This window comes from Trichosporon asahii (genome assembly GCF_000293215.1).
Source record: "Trichosporon asahii var. asahii CBS 2479 unplaced genomic scaffold scaffold00003, whole genome shotgun sequence".
In the NCBI taxonomy this organism is placed as follows: Eukaryota; Fungi; Basidiomycota; class Tremellomycetes; order Trichosporonales; family Trichosporonaceae; genus Trichosporon; species Trichosporon asahii.
The window spans coordinates 161,673-182,989 of record NW_014040921.1 but is presented as its reverse complement, the minus strand read 5'-3'; the positions used below and the strand labels follow the sequence as shown (position 1 = coordinate 182,989).

Below are 21,317 nucleotides of genomic sequence, written 5' to 3'. Positions count from 1 at the left end.
GGAGTATACGACTTTTGCTGCTGGGCCTGCTGCTCCTGCTGCTCGATGAGGCGGGCGTAGGCGGCGTGGTGTGCGCCAACTTTGCGGCGGGGCGGAGCGCGCTGCGGGGTCAGCGGCGCGTTTGGCTGCATCTCCTGCAGCGGCTGGGGCGGGTCGGAGGACGGCCGACGCTTCGTGAGCGGAACGGGCTTGAGCTGCGGCAGTCCGCTGTGCCCGTTGGAGGCCGAACTGCCGGTGCGCGCGTGTCCCGAGCCAAGCGGCGAGGGGCGGGAGAAGCGGCCCGTCACGCTCGGCGAGGCGGCAGACGTGCCAAACGTTGGCGTCGTAAGACGGGGGCCCGGGATACCGCTCGCTGCCTGGTCGAGGGATCGGCGGGGAGATCGGGGCGACGTCGGACTCAGCACACGCTCAACGGGCGACATTACGCGCTGTGAGGATTGGCTCGTGACGCTTGTTCGTCTCTGTGCGGCAGCAGCAGCGGCGGCGGCAGCTTCGCGTTCAGCGGTGACCTGTGCGTCGTCTGCGTCGACGAGGTCGTTGAGAAAGGTGGTTGCGGCGAGCTTGACGGGGCTGTTTTCAGTGTCGAGTTTGGCGACCAGAGTCGCGACGGCGTCGTAGTGATTCGACCGGAGGGGGAGAGGCACGCCCCCAAACTGGCGTTGCAGTGACGGGAGCAGGTGCACCGCGCGCCGGTTCGCCTGCCGTAACACGCTCGCGGGGATGGGCACGACGGTCGTGACCGGCTCGCCTGCGCCTGCCCCGATGCCTGCGAGTCCCATACCGATGCCTCCAGGTCCCATGGGTCCTAACCCGGGAGGACCCCTGGTGGTGGGACCTGGGAGGCCTGAGACTCGAGGAGTAGACGGGGGTTGGTCGACTAGGGCCATGAAAGGAAGTCAAAATCCGATAGAGTTTGGCGTGGAACCGGGCTTGGCCGGGGTGCAGAGGCTACTGGGGTGTGGTGGTGGCGGTGAATTGGTGGTAAGCGAGGGTGGAAGGTCGTGAAGTCGTGAGAAGTCGTGTAGCAGTTGTGTAAGAGAGAGTGAGGGTGATCAAGCAAGGTACAATGAGCAGTGTGTGTGTGTGTGTGTGTGATGAGGAGAGAGAGAGTATGTCAGTGAGAAAAGAAAGTCGAGAAGTGAAAGTGAGTGAGTGTTCCCGGGTAGGAATGCAGGGAAGGAGACTAGCACGTTGATGGGCACGGCTTGGACGGCACCATGCCCGGGATCGTTGGTCCCTGCAAAAGGTGGACAGAAGGCCAGTGCGTTGACGCCATCGCGAATCGTCCATAGGTGCTACTCTCATCATGCACTCTCTCATGTCATGCAGACGTGGTGTATGTCGCTGCCGGCATTGGATAAGTAGTATTCTACATGAGTCAATGACAGTGTCGATGGCGAGGAGAGAGGAGAGACGTTTTGGGTCGCCGACTGTGAAGGGGAGGGAAGACAATGTCCCTGTGCCGATGAATTGGGCCGTGTAGTGCAAGCTGTAGTGCGTCGCCCGCTGTAAGTCCATCGTTCCCACCTTTGCTTCCCGATACGGCTAACAGTGGAACAATGAATGCTCATCTGTCTCGTGGTGCATCCCATGAACAGGTGGGCCAGAGTAGAAACCGTAGACGTCTCTCGTCATTGAAGAGCATCGTTTGTTGTCGTGTGCATGAGCCCAAGCAAGTTGCCGTTGTTGGATGCTGACGACGCCAGAGTTACCACTCACACGGGCCCCTTGCGCCCCTTGCGCCCCTCGCGCCCCTCGACCCTGGCCCTGGACTTGCGGTATGGGACAGAGAGGCGTCCGGCCGGTGGCAACACTTTCTGATCCCGCGACGCGTCCTTACTCTCCCACGCTCGCACCCTCTCAACATTACACAGACGCGCCTGTCCTCGCTCAGCGGTTCGAACAAAAACAAAGCCAAGTCTGCACCTCGAGCTCACCACATCGACATGTCGCTGAACGACCTCTTCAGCGCCAACTCCCCCTCCCCTCCCCCACAGCGGGCGCAGGAGGAATCTCTCTTCTTCTCCCCCGGCGCGACGCCCCTCGCCTCGCAGCGCAGTGTCCGCTCCGTCTCGCCCGTCTCGCCCTCTCACTGCGAGCTGCACGCGAATGTGAACGGGCGCGAGATCGACATCGAAGACGACCCCTTCACGGCGCAAGACCCGCTCGGCCCCGGCCCACTGACGCACAATGCCTTCTCGGCCCTTCCGGACGATAACGACCCGCTGAACTTTGGCGGCGAGGGCGAAGGTGGCGGAGAGCCGGCGAAGAAGCGCCGCAAGATGGCGAAAGTGGACCACGAACGGCTCATGGCGCCCGCTGGTCTCCCGCGGCTCATGAAGATTGCGAAGAGCTGGAAGGTGAAGGGCAAAGGGAGGGAGAAGGAGGACCTCGGCCTGCTCGTCGACATGTACACTGTCTGGGCGCACGGCATGTTCCCCAAGGGCGACTTCAAGTATACGATTGGGCGCGTCGAGGCCGTGTGCAGGACGAACCGCATGATCGTGAGTGGAGGCGAGGCGAGCGCAGCGAGCAAAGGCTGCCTTGTCGGACACGGAGCTGTGGATGGAACGCATAGCTGACCCCAGAACTCGATCGCGGGCATGAAAGACGTCTTCTACGGGCGCAACCGCTCCGCGTCCCCCGGCGGGGACATTCCAGACGACGCAGACCTCGACGGTGACTTTAACGAGCTGCCAGACGACCTCGCCGCGCTCGAGAGCAACATTGTTGCGTCCCAGCCCGGGCTCAAGTCTGTAGTCAGCGAACCGCTCTTCGCGCCCGACGAGGACGAGGACGAGCTCGCTGCGCTGGCTGAGGCGGAGGCCGAGGCGTCGAGGGCACAGACCCAGCAACAACGACCGCGGCCAACTGTGGTGGATATGGGCGACGCGCCGATCGATATTGGCGAGGAGGACGAGTGGTAGATCCCAGATACGGAGAGTGCGACGAAGCAGAACCTTGTAACAAACTGTGTATGTATAGCCTCCACTTTCTATCTGGTGCAAGAGACGACGACGCGATACATGGGATTCTGATCAATACAAGACGTGTTTTCTTCTTCACACTATTCCTTCTCACAACTCAACCCTCCGGCCGCGATATCGCTCGGCCAGAGGGCCCGACCAAAGGGCTCGGGGCTCGGGGCTCGGCCTGCAGCCTCATCCTCGCCTACACCTCCAAACTACTATCGCTGACAAAGGTAATGGCGCTCTCGCTGAGCCCCGTCCCGCTCAACCTGGCGCGGATCGCGTTCCAGTCCTGGCTCCGCCTGCGCGTATCGGGCACGTATCCGCCGGAGGGCACGCGCGCCTTGCCCGGCCCCAGCGTGGGCTGCACGCTGAGCGTGCTAAAGCTGGACGGGAAGAGGGGGTTTCCGGGCGTGCGCTCGAACATGTCGGCCTGGCGCATGCGCGGGCTGTGGGGGGACTTGCCCATGCCCATCTGCGGCGAGGGGGGCAGGGGGCTGGGCATAAAGGCCGGGCTGGCGGGGGAGACTGGGCTGCTGGCAGGCGAGTCGGACAGGTTCTGCGTCAGGATCTGGATACCCACAAAGGAGGGCGTGCGGCGCTTCGGCTGCGGGTCTTCGGCGGTGGGTGTGCCCGCCTCGTCCTCCCCGATCGTGTCCATGCTCCATGCTGCTGTCACGTCGTCGGCGTCCCCGAACTCTAATGCCAGCGCGCGCTCAGCCGCCTCGACCTCGCGCCTCTCCTCGGGCCCGACGGAGGGGAGGCCGCGGATGAACACCCGGCTCGGGGTCGATTCGGCACTCGAGTCGAAATCAGAGAGTAGAGGGTCGTCGCCCGCCACCATCAGCTCGGCGTCGCACCCGAGACACTCGCCCAGTGTCTCCCACAGCGCGGCCGAGTGCGTGCGCACCGCAGCACGCACGAGCGCACACCACTCGTAGTCGGGACACTGTGGCCGGTCAATCTCCGTCATGAGGGTCCGCAGCTCGGAGAAGTTGAAAAGCGTCGCGTCCATCTCGGCCCAGGTCGAGCGCAGCTCGCCAGAAGGCAGAGCCGACTTTAAGCTGTCTGCGAGGGGCACGTTGCGCGTGAAGATGAGCTCGCTCACTTCCTCGGGCCTGTTGATGAAGGGTAGCAGCGCACCCGGAGGGAGTTCGCGATACTCGACTGGCTCGAGCGCCAGCGCCTCCGTCTCTGGGGTCGGGTGCGAGATGTCGTACCCGCTCACAGACTTGCGGCGGACGCGCTTCGGGCCCGTTGCGGGCACGTCGTTTGCGCACACGGGCGTCATGAGGCCCTTGGCGAGGTCGACGACTTGCTGGGGCTCCAGAGCGCGGGAGGGGGGCTTGCCGTGCCCGAGGGAGGATTGGCGCTCGTGCTTGCTCGTCGTCGGGGAGGGGGGAGAGGAGGCGAGGGACGGAAGGGAGGTGGCGGATGAGGACTGCGCGAATGAGGCCGCAAACGACGAGCGGCGCGGCGAGGTGTCGACGTTTGTCAGCGAGGTGGCCGACTGCGAGCGCCTGCGTGTTAGCTAACCGGGACATTGTAGCACAGACATTCCGGACCACGGTAGTAGACAACAGGGTTGCAGCGCAACCTGTGTAACCCTTGCAACCCGGGCCGTAGTGACTCACTTGTGCAGACCCTCGTTGTTCGGCGCCTTGACGAGCAGCAGCCTCGTAATGATGCCGCTGCACTCATCAGGCTCCCCATCCCTGCGCCGGGTCCCTTTCGCAAAGGAGAACGCCCTCTCGCGCCCGTTCAGCGAGCGCCGCAGCCGGCTGTCGCTGCTCGGCAGGTCCATCGCCGAGATGCTCCGCGATCGCGCGGACGAGTTGGCTGCGCTGGGCGCCGCGCTCGTCTTGGTCGGTGGCCGACCTTGCCGGCCCGAGAAGGCCACGGGCGGGTCCTCGCGCAGTGGGCTGAAGGCCTGGAGGGGAGAGAGGGCGTTGTGTCGCGGCATGCGCGGTGAGGCGAGGCGGGGTGCGTCCATGGTCGCTAGTGAGAGATGGAGAGGGTGGTTAATGAATCCGGGGCTCTCTGGGGTGTGTTGCGGGGGCTGATTGCGACGAGGCGATGCTCCTGATATAGATGTCCAAGATTGATGGGGGGGTGTGACGCGGCCGTGCTCGGTGGGCACGAGTGCTGCGTGAGAGTTGGGGGGGGGTGGAAGGAATGCAGTGGCCTGGCGGACGCGAGCACGGGGAGAGAGGGGGAGACCGACTGAAGGAAAGGAGGACGAGTACCAGAGTGCTGGTACGGGGATGATGAGATCTGGTGGACGGTGTGCGGTGCAACAAGTGGAGAATGACGGATGCTGAGAGCTGGGAGATTAATCAACGCGTTTGGTGTGAGTGTTGGCAGTGTTGTGTTGTGTGTGTGTGGTCGCATGCAAGAGGGTATCGTCAGAGAGAGACCAAGAGGCCAAGCCGTGGCTAGCCAGGAACGATCTTTGGGATGTCTTTGGTGCATAGCACTTGTGTGTTCGCAGCGATGACGGATGTGTCCGCTGTTGTCCTGTTCTCGGGTCAGAGCGTGGGTCATCCTGGCATCCTTTGCTTTCCTCTCGTGACGCGCAGTACGTCATTCATGAACTCTGCGTTCTAGACTCCTCTCATCATTTATCACTTTTTTTTTTTTTCGTCTCTTGTCAACAAGCAATCAGCTCGCCAGCAGCAAACATCCATACACGCACACACACGCATAGGAGAAGAGGGGTAGAAGGACACGGCAACATTATCATTACAGACTGTGGGCACAGATACACGTCCATCAGTGTTACACGGTCGCCGGGTTTCTCACAATTGATGTCGTAGCAAGCAAGCGAGCAATGGCTCGCCATCATCAATGTATTTGAGTTTGTAACAGTGACGAGGAAGAGTCTGGTAGCGCAGCCCCTGCCCGATGTTTGCGTGAGTGAGCGTGGGCGTGCAGGAGCGAACCTTGAGCCTGGCGTGAGTGTCGGAATCGTTGGATGAGAGCTCTCGGAGGTCGGGAAGGCCACATCGAGTGTGAGAATGCGGGCTGATGAAGGAGGACGAGTCCGTGTCCGGGAGTTGCACGAAGCAATTACAGGCACACCAATGCACTTTGGGAGGTTTGTCGCCGGCAGTCGCGAGCATGACGCGAAGTAGTTGCTTGGCGTGAGGAACTGACAGACTAATTCCTGAACCTTGTTCTGGTTACGTACCGCGCGACCTATCGGTCTGTCGGTCTGTCGGCATCGGTCGGATGGTAGTATGTCTTGTTCAGGCAAACGGTCACTCCACGGACCGACGAAAAAGGACGCTAGTCATCCCGCTGACATCATCAGACAGTCCGTTGGAACCACCTGATCTCCGTTGTGCGCCAGGATAATCACGTGATAGTCCGGGTCAAGTGCCGGCCGAAGTGGGTGGTGCGAGGCAGGCAGCCGCAATGACGACCGTGGGTGAATTAGCTGCAGCCACGCGGGGCGCCGAGGCCATCAGAGTTATTCCTGTGCCACTTTCCGACATGGAACATGGGTGAGTGTGGTATCGCGGCTGATTTGATTCCGGGGCTCGGTAAGTTTGTGAACAAAGAGGCACGCCAAGGCACCTCGATCTCCTTCGGCACTATCGATGCTCCGCCTTCTGGATCCATATGCCACCAATCGCAATCAAATCATTCTTCGCATTGAAAAAGATGAGAGATCTCATGCATGTGATGTCGGCGGCGACTGAGACCACGCGTGCTCGTGTGCCCCCCCTTTCTGTGGCCGTCGGGATGTTCGGGGTGTTGCAGACTGGAGTATCGTCGGAAGAGTTGTCTGCCTGGGTTTTCCGAGAAATGAATGAATATGACCCACGAGACCCACGGAAGCATCCATTGCAATGGTCACCCGCTTATCGATACCGCCTGAGCCGGCGGCACGGCTACCGCAACCGCCGGCGGCAACTGCCTCTGCGTCAGATGCACCCGTGCACCCGTGTTTTGGACTCTCTTGGCCCTCTCCCTCGGCCTCCCTCGCACCGCCCTCTCGCCGTCAGTGCATCCCTCCAACAATGCACCACCTGTGCACAGGCCCCGAACGCATGGGCCCCGTAAGCCCCGTGGCTCTGCGCATCGGCCGGCCGCGTCTCCTCGGTGCTCCGCTGTGGCCGTTGGATGCGAGAGGAGCAAAAGAGGGGCGAGAGATACCGGGTGGCGTCGTCCATGGCGTCAACTCCCCCCCCCCTTTTCCAGGGCAAGGCGTGCTGCTGGGTGGCCAACAACCCAACAGTGGATGTATTTTTCTGTTCAGACCAAGCCCGCAATCGTCGCAACCTAGCCGGTCACCTGATGCATAGCTCTCCCCGGGTCCGTATCCGCGGTACTTGATAGCAGCAGCCGCGACAGCTGCGGCATACGGAACTATCGCACCGAGCTGACACACACAATCCGATCACTCTATCGGTACGCACGCTAGCGACCGGGCTATCTTTCGCCCTCCCTCCTTTGCACCGCTCCTTTCACCCTCTCTTTCCATTTCTTCCACTGCCCTTCTCTTTTGCAGCAGGTGGAACACCTTGCTCTTTCCCTTTGCCCTTGCCGGCCTTTCTCGACCTCGCCCCGCCAGGCTCACCCCGTGCATCGAGCTCGACCGCTGGGATTTTCGGACCGACAATGTCGTCCTACGCCTCGCAGCACCCGCTGACCCGTCGCGGCGGACGCGGCACGCCTGACGAGTCCACGCCGCCGCCATACAACCCCCCGTCCTCGTCCTCTGGACCGCGCCCAGAGTCGGACGCCGACGCAAAGCTCCGGAACAAAGACGACGGCCCCGTGTCAACATCAACGAGCTTCTCGATGCGCCGCCGGGGAGACCGCGCAGGAGGCAAGCTCGGCCTCAGGCGGAGGGAGTGGATCCTCCTCGGCGCCGTGACGATTGTTGCCTGCTTCGTCCGTCTCTGGAACCTCGGCTGGCCTACCAGCGTCGTGTAAGCTAACATAACGAGGGTGGTTGAGCTGACAACAGATTCGATGAGGTCCACTTTGGAGGCTTCGCCGCCAAGTACCTTCGCCGCAGGTATTTCATGGACGTCCACCCCCCGCTCGCCAAGCTGCTGGTCACGCTTAGCGCCTTCCTTGGTCGTTTCGACGGCAAGTTCGACTTCAAGGACATCGGCAAGTGAGTTGTGGTTTTGACGGGCTATTCATTGTTGTTTTGGCTGACGCGCCCAGGGACTACCTCGAGCCGAATGTCCCGTACATCATCATGAGGGCTTTCCCTGCCATTCTCGGCCTCGCCCTCGTCCCCCTCACCTTCCTTACGCTCATCTCGCTCCGCCTTTCCCTCGCCTCGGCCATCCTCGGCGCGCTCCTCGTCACCTTTGAGAACGCGCTCATCACCCAGTCGAGGCTTATTCTCCTCGACTCGTACCTCGTCTTCTTCACCGCGCTGACCATCTTCTTCTGGGTCCGCTTCTCCAACGACGACTCGGAGGGCCGCGCATTCACCCCCTCATGGTGGCGCAACCTCGCCCTCACTGGTGGTGCCCTCGGAGCCGTTGCCTCGTGCAAGTGGGTCGGCCTGTTCACCATCGCCACCGTCGGTCTGGGTACACTCCGCCAGCTCTGGCTTCTGCTCGGCAACCTCAAGGTCACCCCGCGCATGTGGATCAAGCACTTTGCTGCGCGCGCCATGTGCCTCATCGTCATCCCCGTGTTCATCTACATGTTCACCTTCTGGATCCACTTCTGGATCCTCGACCAGAGCGGTGACGGTGACGGATTCATGAGCTCTGAGTTCCAGCACACCCTTGACGGCCACCACATGATGGACACGTACGCCGACGTCGGCATGGGCTCGCTCGTCACCATTCGCCACGTCAACACGCAGGGCGGTTACCTTCACTCGCATAACAGCGCATACCCCGGGGGCTCAAAGCAGCAGCAGATCACGCTCTACCCCCACAAGGACGAGAACAACGTTTGGCGCCTCGTCAACGCTTCCGCGCCCGACGGAGCCATCTCGTACCCCTGGGATGACCTTCCGTTCGAGTCGATCATCACCGGCACAAAGCTCCGCCTCGAGCACGTCCAGACCGAGAAGCGCCTGCATTCGCACGACGTCCGCCCGCCCGTCTCCGAGGTCGACTTCCAGAACGAGGTTTCCGGCTATGGCTTCCCTGGCTTTGCCGGTGACGCCAACGACGACTTTGTCCTCGAGATTGTCCCCGAGACTCGTGGCAAGGACAAGCTCGCGAAGCACCAGCTGCGCACCCTCCGCTCCGTTTTCCGTCTCCGCCACGCCATGACCGGCTGCTACCTGTTCTCGCACAAGGTGAAGCTTCCCGACTGGGGTTTCGAGCAGCAGGAGGTCACCTGCAACAAGAACCCGACCTGGGACAACTCGCTCTGGTACGTCGAGACCTCGACGCACAAGCAGCTGCCCGAGGACGCCGAACGTGTCAATTACGAGAAGCCCGGCTTCGTCAAGAAGTTCTGGGAGCTGCAGGGTGTCATGTGGCGCACGAACGCTGGTCTCACTGAACGCCACGCCTACGACTCGCGCCCGCAGCACTGGCCTTGGCTCCGCCGCGGTATCAACTTCTGGGTCAAGGACCACCGCCAGGTTTATCTCATGGGCAACCCTGTCATCTGGTGGTCATCGTCGCTCGCTGTCCTCACCTACGTCGCCGTCCGCGGTCTCCTGATCCTCCGCGCGCAGCGTGGATACCGTGACCTGTACCTCCCCAAGATCGCGTACTATGATGAGGTGTGCGCCTTCCTGCTCATGGGCTGGGCACTGCACTACGCGCCGTTCTTCCTGATGCAGCGTCAGCTGTTCCTGCACCACTACCTCCCGGCCCTGTGGTTCGCGATCCTGCTCTTCTGCACAGTGTTCGACTACGCCACCTCGCGCATCCGCCCGCGCGCTCGTCTCCAGATAGCCGTGGCAATCATCATCGTCGCGATCTGGTCGTACAACTACTTCTCGCCGCTCGCTTATGCCAACCCCTGGACTCGCCCCAAGTGCGAGCAGGCCAAGTGGCTCAAGTCATGGGACTTCTCGTGCGCCGACTTCCACGGCAGCATGCACGAGTACTATGCGCAGAGCGCCGTCGTCGAGCCCGAGAAGCACGTGTACGTGAACGCCGAGGCAGCGACGACGACGCTCGTCGAGGAGGTGCCTGAGCCGATCGCGAACGTGTTCGACAAGGGCGACGACGCCGCGCAGGAGGAGAAGACGCAGGGCCTCGCGGGCCCGCAGAAGGAGCAGCCGCCGATGCAGGACACGACCGGCGGCAACCTGGTCGGCAAGGTTGCGGCGGATGACGCGGAGATTCCAGCTGACGACCGTGCGCCCGTCGGTGTCGACGCTGGCGCCGTCGGCGTCACGGCGGCGGAGCAGCTGGACGGATGGCGCGGCGGCGCCAACGAGGACAACGCCGACCACACCGTCGTGGCCGAGAGCCAGGCCGTCCCCGCCGAGCCAGTCAAGGTTGAGCAGGCGGCGCCTGTCGCGATGGAGCTCGATGACGAGGCGGAGCAGCTCGCCCACGAGGCAGAGGAGGCGGCCGAGAACGCCGTTCCCGCGGCGGGCAAGCTCCCGCCGGGCGTCGAGGAGATTGACGTCCAGCTCGACTAAAATGGTAGTCCTGACACTACGATGTATCTATTGCATGATGACCGCTAGACTCGCTTCCACTCCTTTATGCACAATCGTTCTGACACGGCTGAGCCTGACTGACAAGAGTCTTTGGCCTGACTTGAGATTTGAGAGGCAAGTGTACGCCTCGATCGTCGAAAGGAGACTGGGACATCAGATCAAGCACAAGGCAGACGGCCACAGCGCTTCAGCTGGTGGGAATGAGCAACGAGATGGCGATGGTGATACAACCGTTCATTTCGAAGCTATGGGATAATCGGGGATATGTTTTCTTGTTTTCTTGTTCTCTATCTACTGTTGCTGTTTCTGTTTTCTGTTTTCTGTTTCTTTTTTGTCGATTTTCGTGTTCCATTCTACAATCGTTCAGTGTCCATGTCCTGCGTACAGTAGGGCAAGTCGGCACGTGCTTTCTTAGTGTTTCGAGTGGGTTTTCTTTTTCCGGGTCATTTCGTCTCTAAATTCTGTGATTTGGCTTTTCGAGTACGTCTGGGCATTTCTGTTCGGTCGTTCGGTCGTACATGGAACTTGGGGACAATGTTCGTTTGGGGTGCGATGACCCCGTGCGTGCGCTGTTGGCGCCACTGGTGATGAGCGAGCATCGCTCGGTAGGTTGTTGGGCCGGTGGGTTCTACGGGCAGGGGGTAAACAGCTTCGTCTGCCTGTCTGCCTGGATTCAGAACAGAGGTTCGTGTGCTGCCCCCTACTTCCGTCTAGCATTCATCCGCAGTGCTTTGGGAGCATCAACCGGGCGCAGGCCATGGAAGGGGAAGGAGGTAACTGTTTTTGTGCTGTTTTCGGGTTTACTGAATTTGGTTTGGGTTTGGTTGCTTTCTGACTTTGTTTTCTGCTTGTCTGTTCGTGTTTTTGGTTTTCTGGGTTCTGCGTGTGTATCAGAGTGTTCTTGGCCGCTTTTGCCGCTTGTGGAGGAGTGCGGGTCGGTATTGTCCATGGTGCGTGACTGTCGTGTCAAGGGGCGTTCGTAGTTGGACGTCGTGTGTGCCTCTCGGTGGAGTCGAAGTGGTGTGGGTGCTCTTCCGGAGACAGCCCTGGATAGGGCTGCCTGAGAGCGGAGGGTAGGGGGTGGAGCACGGAATCCGGTGCTGATCTGGCCACCAGTGCCTTCTACCTCCTCAGAGGAGCGTTGGCGAAGCTTGCCTCTTCGTGTGTCGTGGTCTGGCCAGCAACAGTTCTCAGACGGTCCTTCTTATATACGCAACTTGACCTCCCAGAAACGGCCCTGCCATGTCAGCACACAGGACACCGTCTGTTGCCAGGCTCCTGAAATGTGGCCAGTCTCTTGCACATGTGACATGAATAGCTTGGAAACAGGAGACGAGAGCACCGCATCTCATCATGGGGTATTCATATCGAGACGATCCGTCGGCCACTCTCCTCCGCTCTCAAACGTCACAGGACCTGCTCAAACCAACTGTCAATGCACTGTGACCATACTCGTACACCTGCTCCTCACCGCTTCGAGCATGTGACGGAACTCATGACGTGTCGAGAGGTCAAACGTTGGGGATTTAGCACAGCTCCGAGGGCCGCCAACTCCGTCGGAGGACCAGCTTCGCCACACTCATCACGTGATGGATCTGATGCCAGTGAGCGGAGTGGACTGGCCTTCCGTCAGAGCAGACCTGCGTAAGAGACGGTGGGTAAGTCGGGATTGGTATCAGCGATGGAGCACTCTGTCCCGAAGAGTCTATGCGTCCATGTAGTTCCCGGAACCGAAGTCCGTCGAAGACGTGCCGAGATGTGCGTACACATCGCGCCGACGCGATAGCTTGCGCATTCCACCCGGATTCTTGCAAGCACTACCATTGCAGAGCCACTTTACCGACAGTATCAACGTCACCTCTGTATACTCAGGTTTCCAGCCCACTCCAACCCCTCTGCCCCTACATCCTCTCGGTCTCGGTCTCGGGGTCACTCGCTGCGACATTAATGGCATTCAAAGCGGACCGCAATGAGGGCCATGGAGGGTGGGAGGGGTCCAACCGACCTATGTCGGATGCAACACGGTACCGCGTTTCACCTCTGAGAGCACAATAGGGGATAGCCGTGCCTGACAACTTCCCTGAGCCCCGGCGCTCGCAACCTCGTCACCAGAGGCGAGGCTCCTCCTGCCTTCAGCAACGCATGCTTTATGTTGCAGCATTGCAGCATGCAGAAGACAGGATGGAGCGAGTGTGCGCAGAATGAGTTGAGATGTCGGAGCGTTCGGCGCATGCAAGTGAAGGTGCACCGTGCACCGTGCACCCTCGGAGGCGCTAGGCAGGAGTTGACACGGACCGCCGTACCTTGCGACAAGCCCTCGTCCTGCAGGAGATCAGGACAGTGAAGACCTGCATGCCTCCTGCAGGATCGCAGGACGAGCGACTATGACAGAAGCACGCTAGCCGCAAGCGTCCCATGCGTCTTAATGCAGCGCGTCAGACTCCTCGAATGTAGAATGCATGATAGCATCGCTGAATGCGAGTGTGCGTCCGTGACGTGCAGTGGGATGCCGTGCGGGCTGAACAGGGAGCCATTACGTCCCGCGTAGCCCGCGTACCACCTCCTGCCCATTCAGGCGTTCAGCCGATCACTGGTTGGACAATGGGGAGTGACACCGGGACGGTGTGATCGCGCGCATCACACATCCGTGCTGGGTGTGCTTTGTGCATGTCCGGCAGTCACCGGACACAGACTAGGGCAAACTAGTCTGAAAGTGCACCTTGAACCGGAGCATGGAGCGGCGGGTCACGTCAGCCAATGGTCGACAGCGAACTGCAAGTACGCTCTCTAAGCAGAACCGTCCGCATCAGGCAGGACCAGAGCAGGACGCACATGACAAGCGAGTGCAGCACAGCACGCCCAGTAGAGTTACAGCGCTCCAGAGTGCGACGCGCCTTGGAGCGACGACATTGGCTCGCAGGAACGCAGGCACCGGGTCCAGCGGTTTGTCAAACTCAGAGGCGAGTTGGGAACCCAGAGTTAAACCGCAAGCCTCCAGTGGGACGAGGCACGTCGCTGCTCCCTACCTTCCCTTGTGTGCCGCCGAGTCCTGGGCGGGTGCGTCAGTTGGCATCGCGGCTTGTCAGATGGCTCCTGGGCCAAACTCTCCTAAGCAACGAGGGTCGGAGCTGTATGCTACTGGGGAGAAACGAAGATCCAAATGCCCAAGTGATGTGCATGCAAAACCGGTTCGCATATGCTAATCAAAAGATGAGGGAGAGGCGAAGAATGAACAAAGTGCCGAGCCGCGCAAGAGACAGGGTAGGCAGAGTGCTCGTGCGCGGCGGGAATGAATAGTGTCTGGTTTATGGGTCCATCGTTCGGTCAACGTGAGCGAGTCACGCCGTCGATCGACGTTTACCAGGGGTTGGTGCCGGCACCACCGGAGCCGTCCCAGTGGAAGCCGTCGGAGGGGAGGTCGGTGAAGCTGCCAGGGGCCTGGGGTGCGTCGTCAACCCACTCCCAGGAGAACTCCGGGCCCTTCATCTCGCCGAGGGCGTCGCCGGCCTCCTTGCCATCGGTGAGGTAGTAGAAGAGGACGGGCGACATGTCAATGTGGTTGTACTTGCACGTGGCGCATTGGTCGTTGACGGTGGCAATGGCCGAACGACCCTTGTAGGTGACTCTGATGTGACGGCCACAGATGGGAGCGTCGTAGGAGGATCCCTGCCAGAGCTCATTCCAGTTGTCCTTCGACATGGCGACGAGGGGAGTAGTGTCGGACGGGTTGTCAGTACCACAGGCAGTCTTGTCGTAGCCGTGGTTCTCGGCAGGGTTCTGGAGCGAGTAGAACGTGCCCTTGGCATTGGCGCGGGGTCCAGAGCCAACATACTTGCCGTCGTTGCCGATCTTCAGGAAGTCGGGACCAGAACCCCAGGCGTAGTCGCCCGAGGCCCAGCCGCTGCCGACGCTGCCGCTCTGGCCCTGGTCCTTGTTGTCGTTGTTGCCCTGGTTGTTCTGGTCCTGGTTGCCCTGGTTGTTGTCGTGCTTGTCGCCGTTCTCAGTGGGCTGAGACTCGGCGGTCGAAGACGACGACGAGGGAGAGGGAGAGGTCCAGTTGTCCTGCTTGTGCTCTCCCTTCTGCTTCTTGTTCTTCTTGGCGCCAGTGTCGAGGACCTCGGCGACGTCAACGGGGGCCTCGGCGGCGAAGTTGTGGCCGACCGTGCCGTTCTCGCACTTCTGGCCGCGGCGGGCAAGGTTGCGGTGCGTGCGGACAGCGTGGGGCATGACGTGGCGCTGAGAGCTGGCGAGGGGCGCGGCGGCGGCGGAGAGCGCAAGCGCGAGGGTAGCGATAACGGTAGTCTTCATTTTGTTTGGTGGTTTATGGAAACAAAGAGTGACAGGTTATTGAGACAAGAGAGGTGGTTGTGTGTTGGTCAAGAGAAGTCGTGATGTGCCGTCAAGGTTGTATCAGGATGATCTCTTGGTGGGTTGGTTCGAACGTTGAGGGGACGTCGAGAGAGTGTAGACAGTGAGATAGTAATGAGAGTAGGTGATCACAGGAGAAGTCGTTGAACGATGGACAGTCGAGAGGAGAACGGGCCGGCCGAACTTTCGCGATGTGTGGTTCAGTAGAGATGAGAAGGGTTGAAGGATAAGGAGGGAAAGATGTCAGTACGAAGGGGGGTCAGCCATTATATGCCCGGGGCAGTGTTTGGTAGGGGAGCTTCCAGTGAGGTGGGTGAGATGCACATCCCGCGCAAGAGGTTAGTTCTTGGCACTGATCGGGTGTGCAGGTGCAACTGGACGATCCGGGTGCCACCAGGCCCAGGGTTGCCCAAGGGTCGCCCAAGGGCGCGCGCGAGAGTTGCCGTCAAGCGCACAATTAGTTCTTAGTGCGCCGCTTCGGCGTCCCTCGCTCAATACCTCTGTAGGCAAGGTTGCCCTGACCCCCTAGACCGGGCAATGAGGTCGAGTGGTGTCGGTCCTGCAGGAATGTGCTGGTCTAGTGCGGGCAGGCTAGGTCAAGTTGAGAGTGAAACGCGATGAAAGCATAGGACGGGTAGCGCACGAAGGGGGGGTGAGCTTCAACCCTGGGGCGCCACTACCCCCTGACGTGCGTTGGCCAGGTGCACCCACTCGAGCACTCGGCACAACCCCTTTGCTTCGCCTCCCTGCCCAGCCAAGCGCGCCAAGTCGGGTGCGCGAATTCAAACCACTCCGAGCATCCGACCCACTGCACGTACCACGACGCGACTGCCAGTAGAACCCATGCACGCGTCCTCCCGGTTAGTCCGTTCAGCAGAGTCCGTAGAGCTGCTTAATCAAGCATTAATCTTGCACGTAAGCCTCAGGTAGCGAGCTGCTATCCGCGACCCGGCGGCATCGCTCTCGAGCTTCACCCTGGCTTACGTCCTCCAATTCCTGCCGACCGCGCACGCACTGACCACTCTTATCAGGACGGAGTAGGACCTTGAATGGCGATCGCACATGCACAGTGTGCATCATTGCTGTATGCGGCACACAGCACGCACAGCAGCGGCCAGGAGCCGGAGTGTTACCAATGGAGTCGTTTGATGCGCAAATTGTATTGATGTACAGCAACAGAGCGAATGCGGTGTGGTCGCGAGGGCAAGGAACCGTCTGACCCACATGGCTGTCCGGCTGAGGCAACGCATTCATCGCGTTTTCTTGGTACTAAGGGACGGAGGGATGTGGTGACCTCCTGGCGCTCCAGTTCTGTATCACAACTTACCGCTTCTGCTCTGTTCGTTCTTACACTCGCCTGGTGCCATGTCATGTGCTGGCCAACACCCATGAACTGTCTTGCCCGCCCGGCGCTGTTGTGCACATGACCCCCCCTCAAAATGAAAGAGGGTGTTTTGCAGCGCCTCGCACATGGCTACGGGCAAGGCGATCAGAAACACCCAAGAGGTCACCAAACAAGCAGTGTGCGTCTGGACCGCCCGAGCCTCACCGCCTGTTGCTTGGCGGCGAGAATGGGGTTGACTTGGCATCATATGGCCTTCCTAATGGAGGATTCTAATCCCGCACCAGGACGCCAAAGGACGCTTTCAAATCTCCTGGGCTCGGCACACATTGCTTCCGGGCATGCTTGTCCAGCGCAAGGACCCCGGGTTGCACAGCGAGTGCCGGCGAGACCTGGACTCATGGCGCTCTCCGGCGTTCGGAGGCGCCCGCTGGCGTTGAGGGTTTTGCGCAGAGCGCATCGGGGGTGGTCACTAGGCCGAGGGAGATAACGGGGTGCAAGCGAGAACGTAGTGGCGGCATGCATGGGAGGCGGAGTGGGGTGGGTGATGCCCGAGTGAGTTCGGGTGACTGTCTCTTGCGCACTTGCAGCACTCTCGCAGTCCGCTGTAGCGCAGCACGCCGATCTCTCACACTGTGACGCCGCCAGTGCACTCGAGGGCCGAGACTGCTCTCTGTGCGCCGCTGCGGTGCAGGTTTGGGCTTGGCACGGTGAACAAGTGAGGGTGCGCGAGTGCCTCTATCCGGATCCAACGCAGCGCACCGACCTCTTAAGATGATCAAGCTTATGCTCGGGACTCCCGCCCTCGTCCGTTCATCTCCGCTCGACGCACGCACCGTCGGCCCAGATCTGACGGCGACGTCTCCGTTCCAAGCACGAGCCCTGGAACGTAATTCCAAGGTCTGTTTCTCGACCGTGAGAAAGCTCCTGGAGTAAGACCGTGAGAGAATAACTTGCGAGATGCCGTGGGAGAACTAAAAGTTCGATTACCGTGGGAGACGGGACACGTGCCCACAGACCGCGGTGAATTCCACCCTTTGATCCCGCACCAAGGCCGCCTGCTGCGTCATCACTCGTAGCGCTGTGACCGCTGTCTCGTATATTTTCGCAGCCTGCAGTGGAGGGATTAGGTTCCGCCTGCGGACTTGTGTTTTTCAGGCTTGCGGAGGTCGCTCGGTCTGATTTTTTGGTGGAGGCCCTAAGGGCATTCTAGCAACTACAGGAAAAAAAGCGAAGCGCGCCCAGCCAGTCCTCAGCCAAGTCCCAGCCAGAGAGCGAAGCTGCAACTTGTTCCGTTTGCTTAAATCAAACCACTGGATCCATTCCAATCGGACCGGAGACCTTTACGACCTTTGACTTTTCGCTACACTACCCCAAGAATACACATTCATCATGGCTGTGAGTCTTCTTGTGTGCTGACACGTCTTTGCCCCTTGCCAGACCGTCCGCTGTCCGTCACCGAGCTCCTCGCTGTCACCGTCACTGCTTTTGCCCCACGTTCAGAACCGAAATGCCCCATCGCAGTCCGACTCTATGCCGAGCAAATGTCATGTCCGACGCATGTCGACCCTCCTTGCAGCTACGTCAGAGTACAAGGAGAGTGTGCTGGCTCTCCCTTCTGGGCGTTGGCCCTGCGTAGCAGCTCCGAAACAATTGCCAGAAGTGGTTGTGAGCCTCAGTTCTCAAATCCTCACAGCGACCCCTCAGGCGGCTGCACCACCTCCACTCCTCCGACAAGCAGTTTATGCGACACTTGGAGAGGGGAGAGGCAGAGAGAGCGTGCTTTCCTCCGACGTGGCTTCGGTCTATGCGACGTCGGTAGCCGGATCAAGCCATCTTGAAGCACGTCCCTACTGTTCCTTGGCGGACCTCCGAAAACCTCCTAATAGCGACTGCGGCTTCACCTTCCTCATTCGATTTCTTAACATGGCATCGACGGAATGCTCAATGTAAAGCTAACACGGAGCGGCATTAGGACTTGAGCTTGGCAGCGGAACAATCTCGGAAGGGCTGGTGACGGGATGACGTTTTGCACCCTTCACCGTTCATCGCTAACCTTACACAGAGTGTTGTCGGTATCGACTTTGGAAACCTGAGCTCGAAGATCGGTGTGGCTCGCCACCGCGGTATCGACATCATCACCAATGAGGTCTCGAACCGCTCGACTCCGTGAGTAGTCTTTCTATGATGAGATGTCGAATGACGTAGCCCGCTAACATCAACAGTTCGCTCATCTCCTTCACCCCGAAGCAGCGTTTCATCGGCGAGGCCGCCAAGACTGCTGAGACGTCGAACTTCAAGAACACTGTCGGCTCGCTCACCCGCATGATCGGCCGCACTCTTGACGACCCCGATGTTCAGTCTGAGGAGAAGAAGTACATCAACGCCAAGCTCGTTGACGTTGGTGGCCAGGCTGGTACTCAGGTCCAGTACCTCGGTGATGCCACCGACTTTTCGTACACCCAGCTCGTCGGTGCCTTCCTCGGCAAGCTTAGGGATACCGCTTCCACTGAGCTCAAGCAGGCCGTCTCTGACGTTGTCATTGCCATCCCCGGCTGGTACACCGACGTTCAGCGTCGTGCCATGATCGACGCCGCCAAGATTGCCGGCCTCAACCCCCTCCGTCTCATCAACTCGAACACCGCTGTCGCTCTTGGTTACGGTATCACCAAGGCCGACCTCCCCGAGGACCCCGAGAACCCCCGCTACGTCGTCTTCGTCGATGTCGGCCACGCCACCTACTCCGTTTCCGTTGTTGCCTTCAGCAAGGGCCAGCTTGTCGTCAAGGGCACTGCCCACGACCGGAACTTCGGTGGTCGTGACATCGACTACGCCCTCGTCCAGTACTTCGCCAAGGAGTTCCAGTCCAAGTACAAGATTGACGTCCTTTCCAACCCCAAGGCCATCTTCCGTCTTGCCGCCGGCTGTGAGCGCCTCAAGAAGGTCCTCTCTGCCAACACCGAGGCTCCCCTCAACGTCGAGTCCATCATGAACGATGTTGACGCCTCTTCCTCCATGAAGCGTGAGCAGCTCGAGGGTCTCATTGAGAACCTCCTCAACCGCTTCGACGGTCCCCTTGAGGCTGCCCTCACCCAGGCCGGCATCTCCAAGGAGCAGGTTCACTCCATCGAGCTTGTCGGTGGCTCCACCCGTATCCCCGCTATCAAGGACAAGATCTCCAACTTCTTCGGCAAGCCCCTCTCGTACACCCTCAACCAGGACGAGGCCGTTGCCCGTGGTGCCACCTTCGCCTGTGCTTCGCTCTCCCCCGTCTTCCGTGTCCGCGAGTTCGCCGTTCAGGACATCATCAACTACCCGATCAAGGTCCAGTGGCAGAAGGAGCCTGGAAACCCCGACGAGGAGACCGAGCTCACCGTCTTCCCCGAGAAGAACGCCATGCCCTCGACCAAGATCCTCACCTTCTACCGCAAGGCTCCCTTCGAGCTTGAGTCGGAGTACGTCCAGGAGCCTCCTCTCCCCGTTGGCACCAACCCCCGCATTGGTCAGTTCAGCATCAACGGCGTCAAGCCTACCGACTCGGGTGACCTTGCCTGCGTTAAGGTCAAGGCTCGTGTCAACCTCAACGGTATCACCAACTTCGAGCAGGCCTACGGCGTCCAGGAGGTTGAGAAGGAGGAGGTCACCATCACTGGCGAGGGTGACGACAAGAAGGAGGAGACCCGCATCGTGAAGAAGCTCGAGCGCACCGGCGACTACCCCACCGCTGCCCAGTACAACACCTGGTCGGACAAGGTTGTCGACGACTGGCTCGAGGCTGAGGGCAAGATGCACGCCGACGACAAGCTCGTCCAGGAGACTGAGGAGCGCAAGAACGCTCTTGAGGAGTACGTCTACGACATGCGCGGCAAGCTCGACGACCGGTACAAGGCCTACGTCCAGGCCTCCGAGAAGGAGCAGCTTCTCTCTGGCCTCCAGCAGGCTGAGGACTGGCTCTACACCGACGAGGGTGAGGACGCTCCCAAGTCTGCCTACGTCAAGCGCCTCGACGAGCTCAAGAAGGTCGGCGACAAGGTCGTCCTTCGCTGGAGGGAGAACGACGAGCGCCCCCGCGCTGCCGCCCAGCTCCGTGAGGTCATCAACAACTTCCTCTCGGCTGCCCAGAACGGCGAGGAGAAGTACGCCCACATCTCCGACGAGGACAAGCAGAAGGTCATCGAGAAGTGCGCCAACACCCAGCACTGGCTCGAGGACAAGCTCGCCCGCCAGATGGAGAAGCCCAAGAACGTTGACCCCATCATCACCTCTGCCGAGATCCTCAAGAACAAGGACGACGTCCAGTACACTTGCGCTTCGATCATGAACCGCCCCAAGCCCAAGACCACTGAGACCCCCGGCACCGAGACTCCCAAGGAGGCCCCTAAGGAGGAGCCCAAGCAGCCTGAGGAGGACATGGACATCGACTAAGCGACTCGAGGCGTCGGAGCGTTTGTCGTGTGTTACAATCAACAAAAAGCTGTCCGTGTTATAGGAGAAGTGCAGTGTCCCACGGTTTTGCCACAGTTACATCGTAAATCGTTGTGTATGATGATGAAATAGATGCAAAGACTATAGCTACATGTTACATATCTTGAGAGCACCAGTTGACCTATGGTGCCCACGATCGCTGCGCACACAAGCTGCCACCATGTCACTGAGCAGCCGACACTATTGCGATTTAGTCTGCTCATAGGACAGGTTGCTAATGCAAATTGTAATGAGGTGCCACGTGTGTATCGCCGAGGCTACGACGTGTGTGGCACTGTGCGGTGGTGTAGATCTTTTGAGAGCGGAATCAACTAGGGGCCGCGATCCAGGAGCGATAGGTCCGCTGGCTGGCACGGCGTCTGGTGCCACGGTGGGAGAGTCAGCCTAGGCAGAGCTGGCTGGCACCTGCGCTGGCTGGCTGGGCTCGACACGCGCCTGCGCCTGGTGCACCCTTCAGCGTCACAACTCGCAACGATCACCTCAACACGGCCATCATCCATCTTTACCCTTCCCTCCCACAATATCCCTACACGCGACC

At 60.1% G+C, this 21,317-nt stretch overlaps 5 protein-coding genes across 5 annotated transcripts; 3 read left to right on the top strand and 2 right to left on the bottom strand.

The window, feature by feature from the left end:
* Positions 1–1,946: 1,946 nt before the first annotated feature.
* On the top strand, positions 1,947–2,927 carry A1Q1_00707 (uncharacterized protein; the record flags this gene model as incomplete). Its single annotated transcript, XM_014328446.1, has 2 exons — positions 1,947–2,504; positions 2,589–2,927. 2 exons carry the CDS (start codon positions 1,947–1,949, stop codon positions 2,925–2,927), a joined length of 897 nt encoding a protein of 298 aa, XP_014183921.1.
* A 244-nt stretch (positions 2,928–3,171) lies between these two features.
* Positions 3,172–4,962, bottom strand: A1Q1_00706 (uncharacterized protein; the record flags this gene model as incomplete). Its single annotated transcript, XM_014328445.1, has 2 exons — positions 3,172–4,489; positions 4,604–4,962. 2 exons carry the CDS (start codon positions 4,960–4,962, stop codon positions 3,172–3,174), a joined length of 1,677 nt encoding a protein of 558 aa, XP_014183920.1.
* Positions 4,963–7,595: 2,633 nt separating this feature from the next.
* On the top strand, positions 7,596–10,563 carry A1Q1_00705 (uncharacterized protein; the record flags this gene model as incomplete). The annotated part of the gene is made up of 3 exons (XM_014328444.1): positions 7,596–7,909; positions 7,999–8,100; positions 8,154–10,563. The coding sequence occupies 3 exons, from the start codon at positions 7,596–7,598 to the stop codon at positions 10,561–10,563; spliced, it is 2,826 nt and encodes a 941-aa protein (XP_014183919.1).
* Positions 10,564–13,941: 3,378 nt separating this feature from the next.
* On the bottom strand, positions 13,942–14,892 carry A1Q1_00704 (riboflavin aldehyde-forming enzyme; the record flags this gene model as incomplete). Its single annotated transcript, XM_014328443.1, has 1 exon — positions 13,942–14,892. One exon carries the CDS (start codon positions 14,890–14,892, stop codon positions 13,942–13,944), a length of 951 nt encoding a protein of 316 aa, XP_014183918.1.
* A 2,794-nt stretch (positions 14,893–17,686) lies between these two features.
* On the top strand, positions 17,687–20,719 carry A1Q1_00703 (heat shock protein; the record flags this gene model as incomplete). Its single annotated transcript, XM_014328442.1, has 4 exons — positions 17,687–17,692; positions 17,735–18,243; positions 18,362–18,463; positions 18,520–20,719. 4 exons carry the CDS (start codon positions 17,687–17,689, stop codon positions 20,717–20,719), a joined length of 2,817 nt encoding a protein of 938 aa, XP_014183917.1.
* Positions 20,720–21,317: the final 598 nt, after the last annotated feature.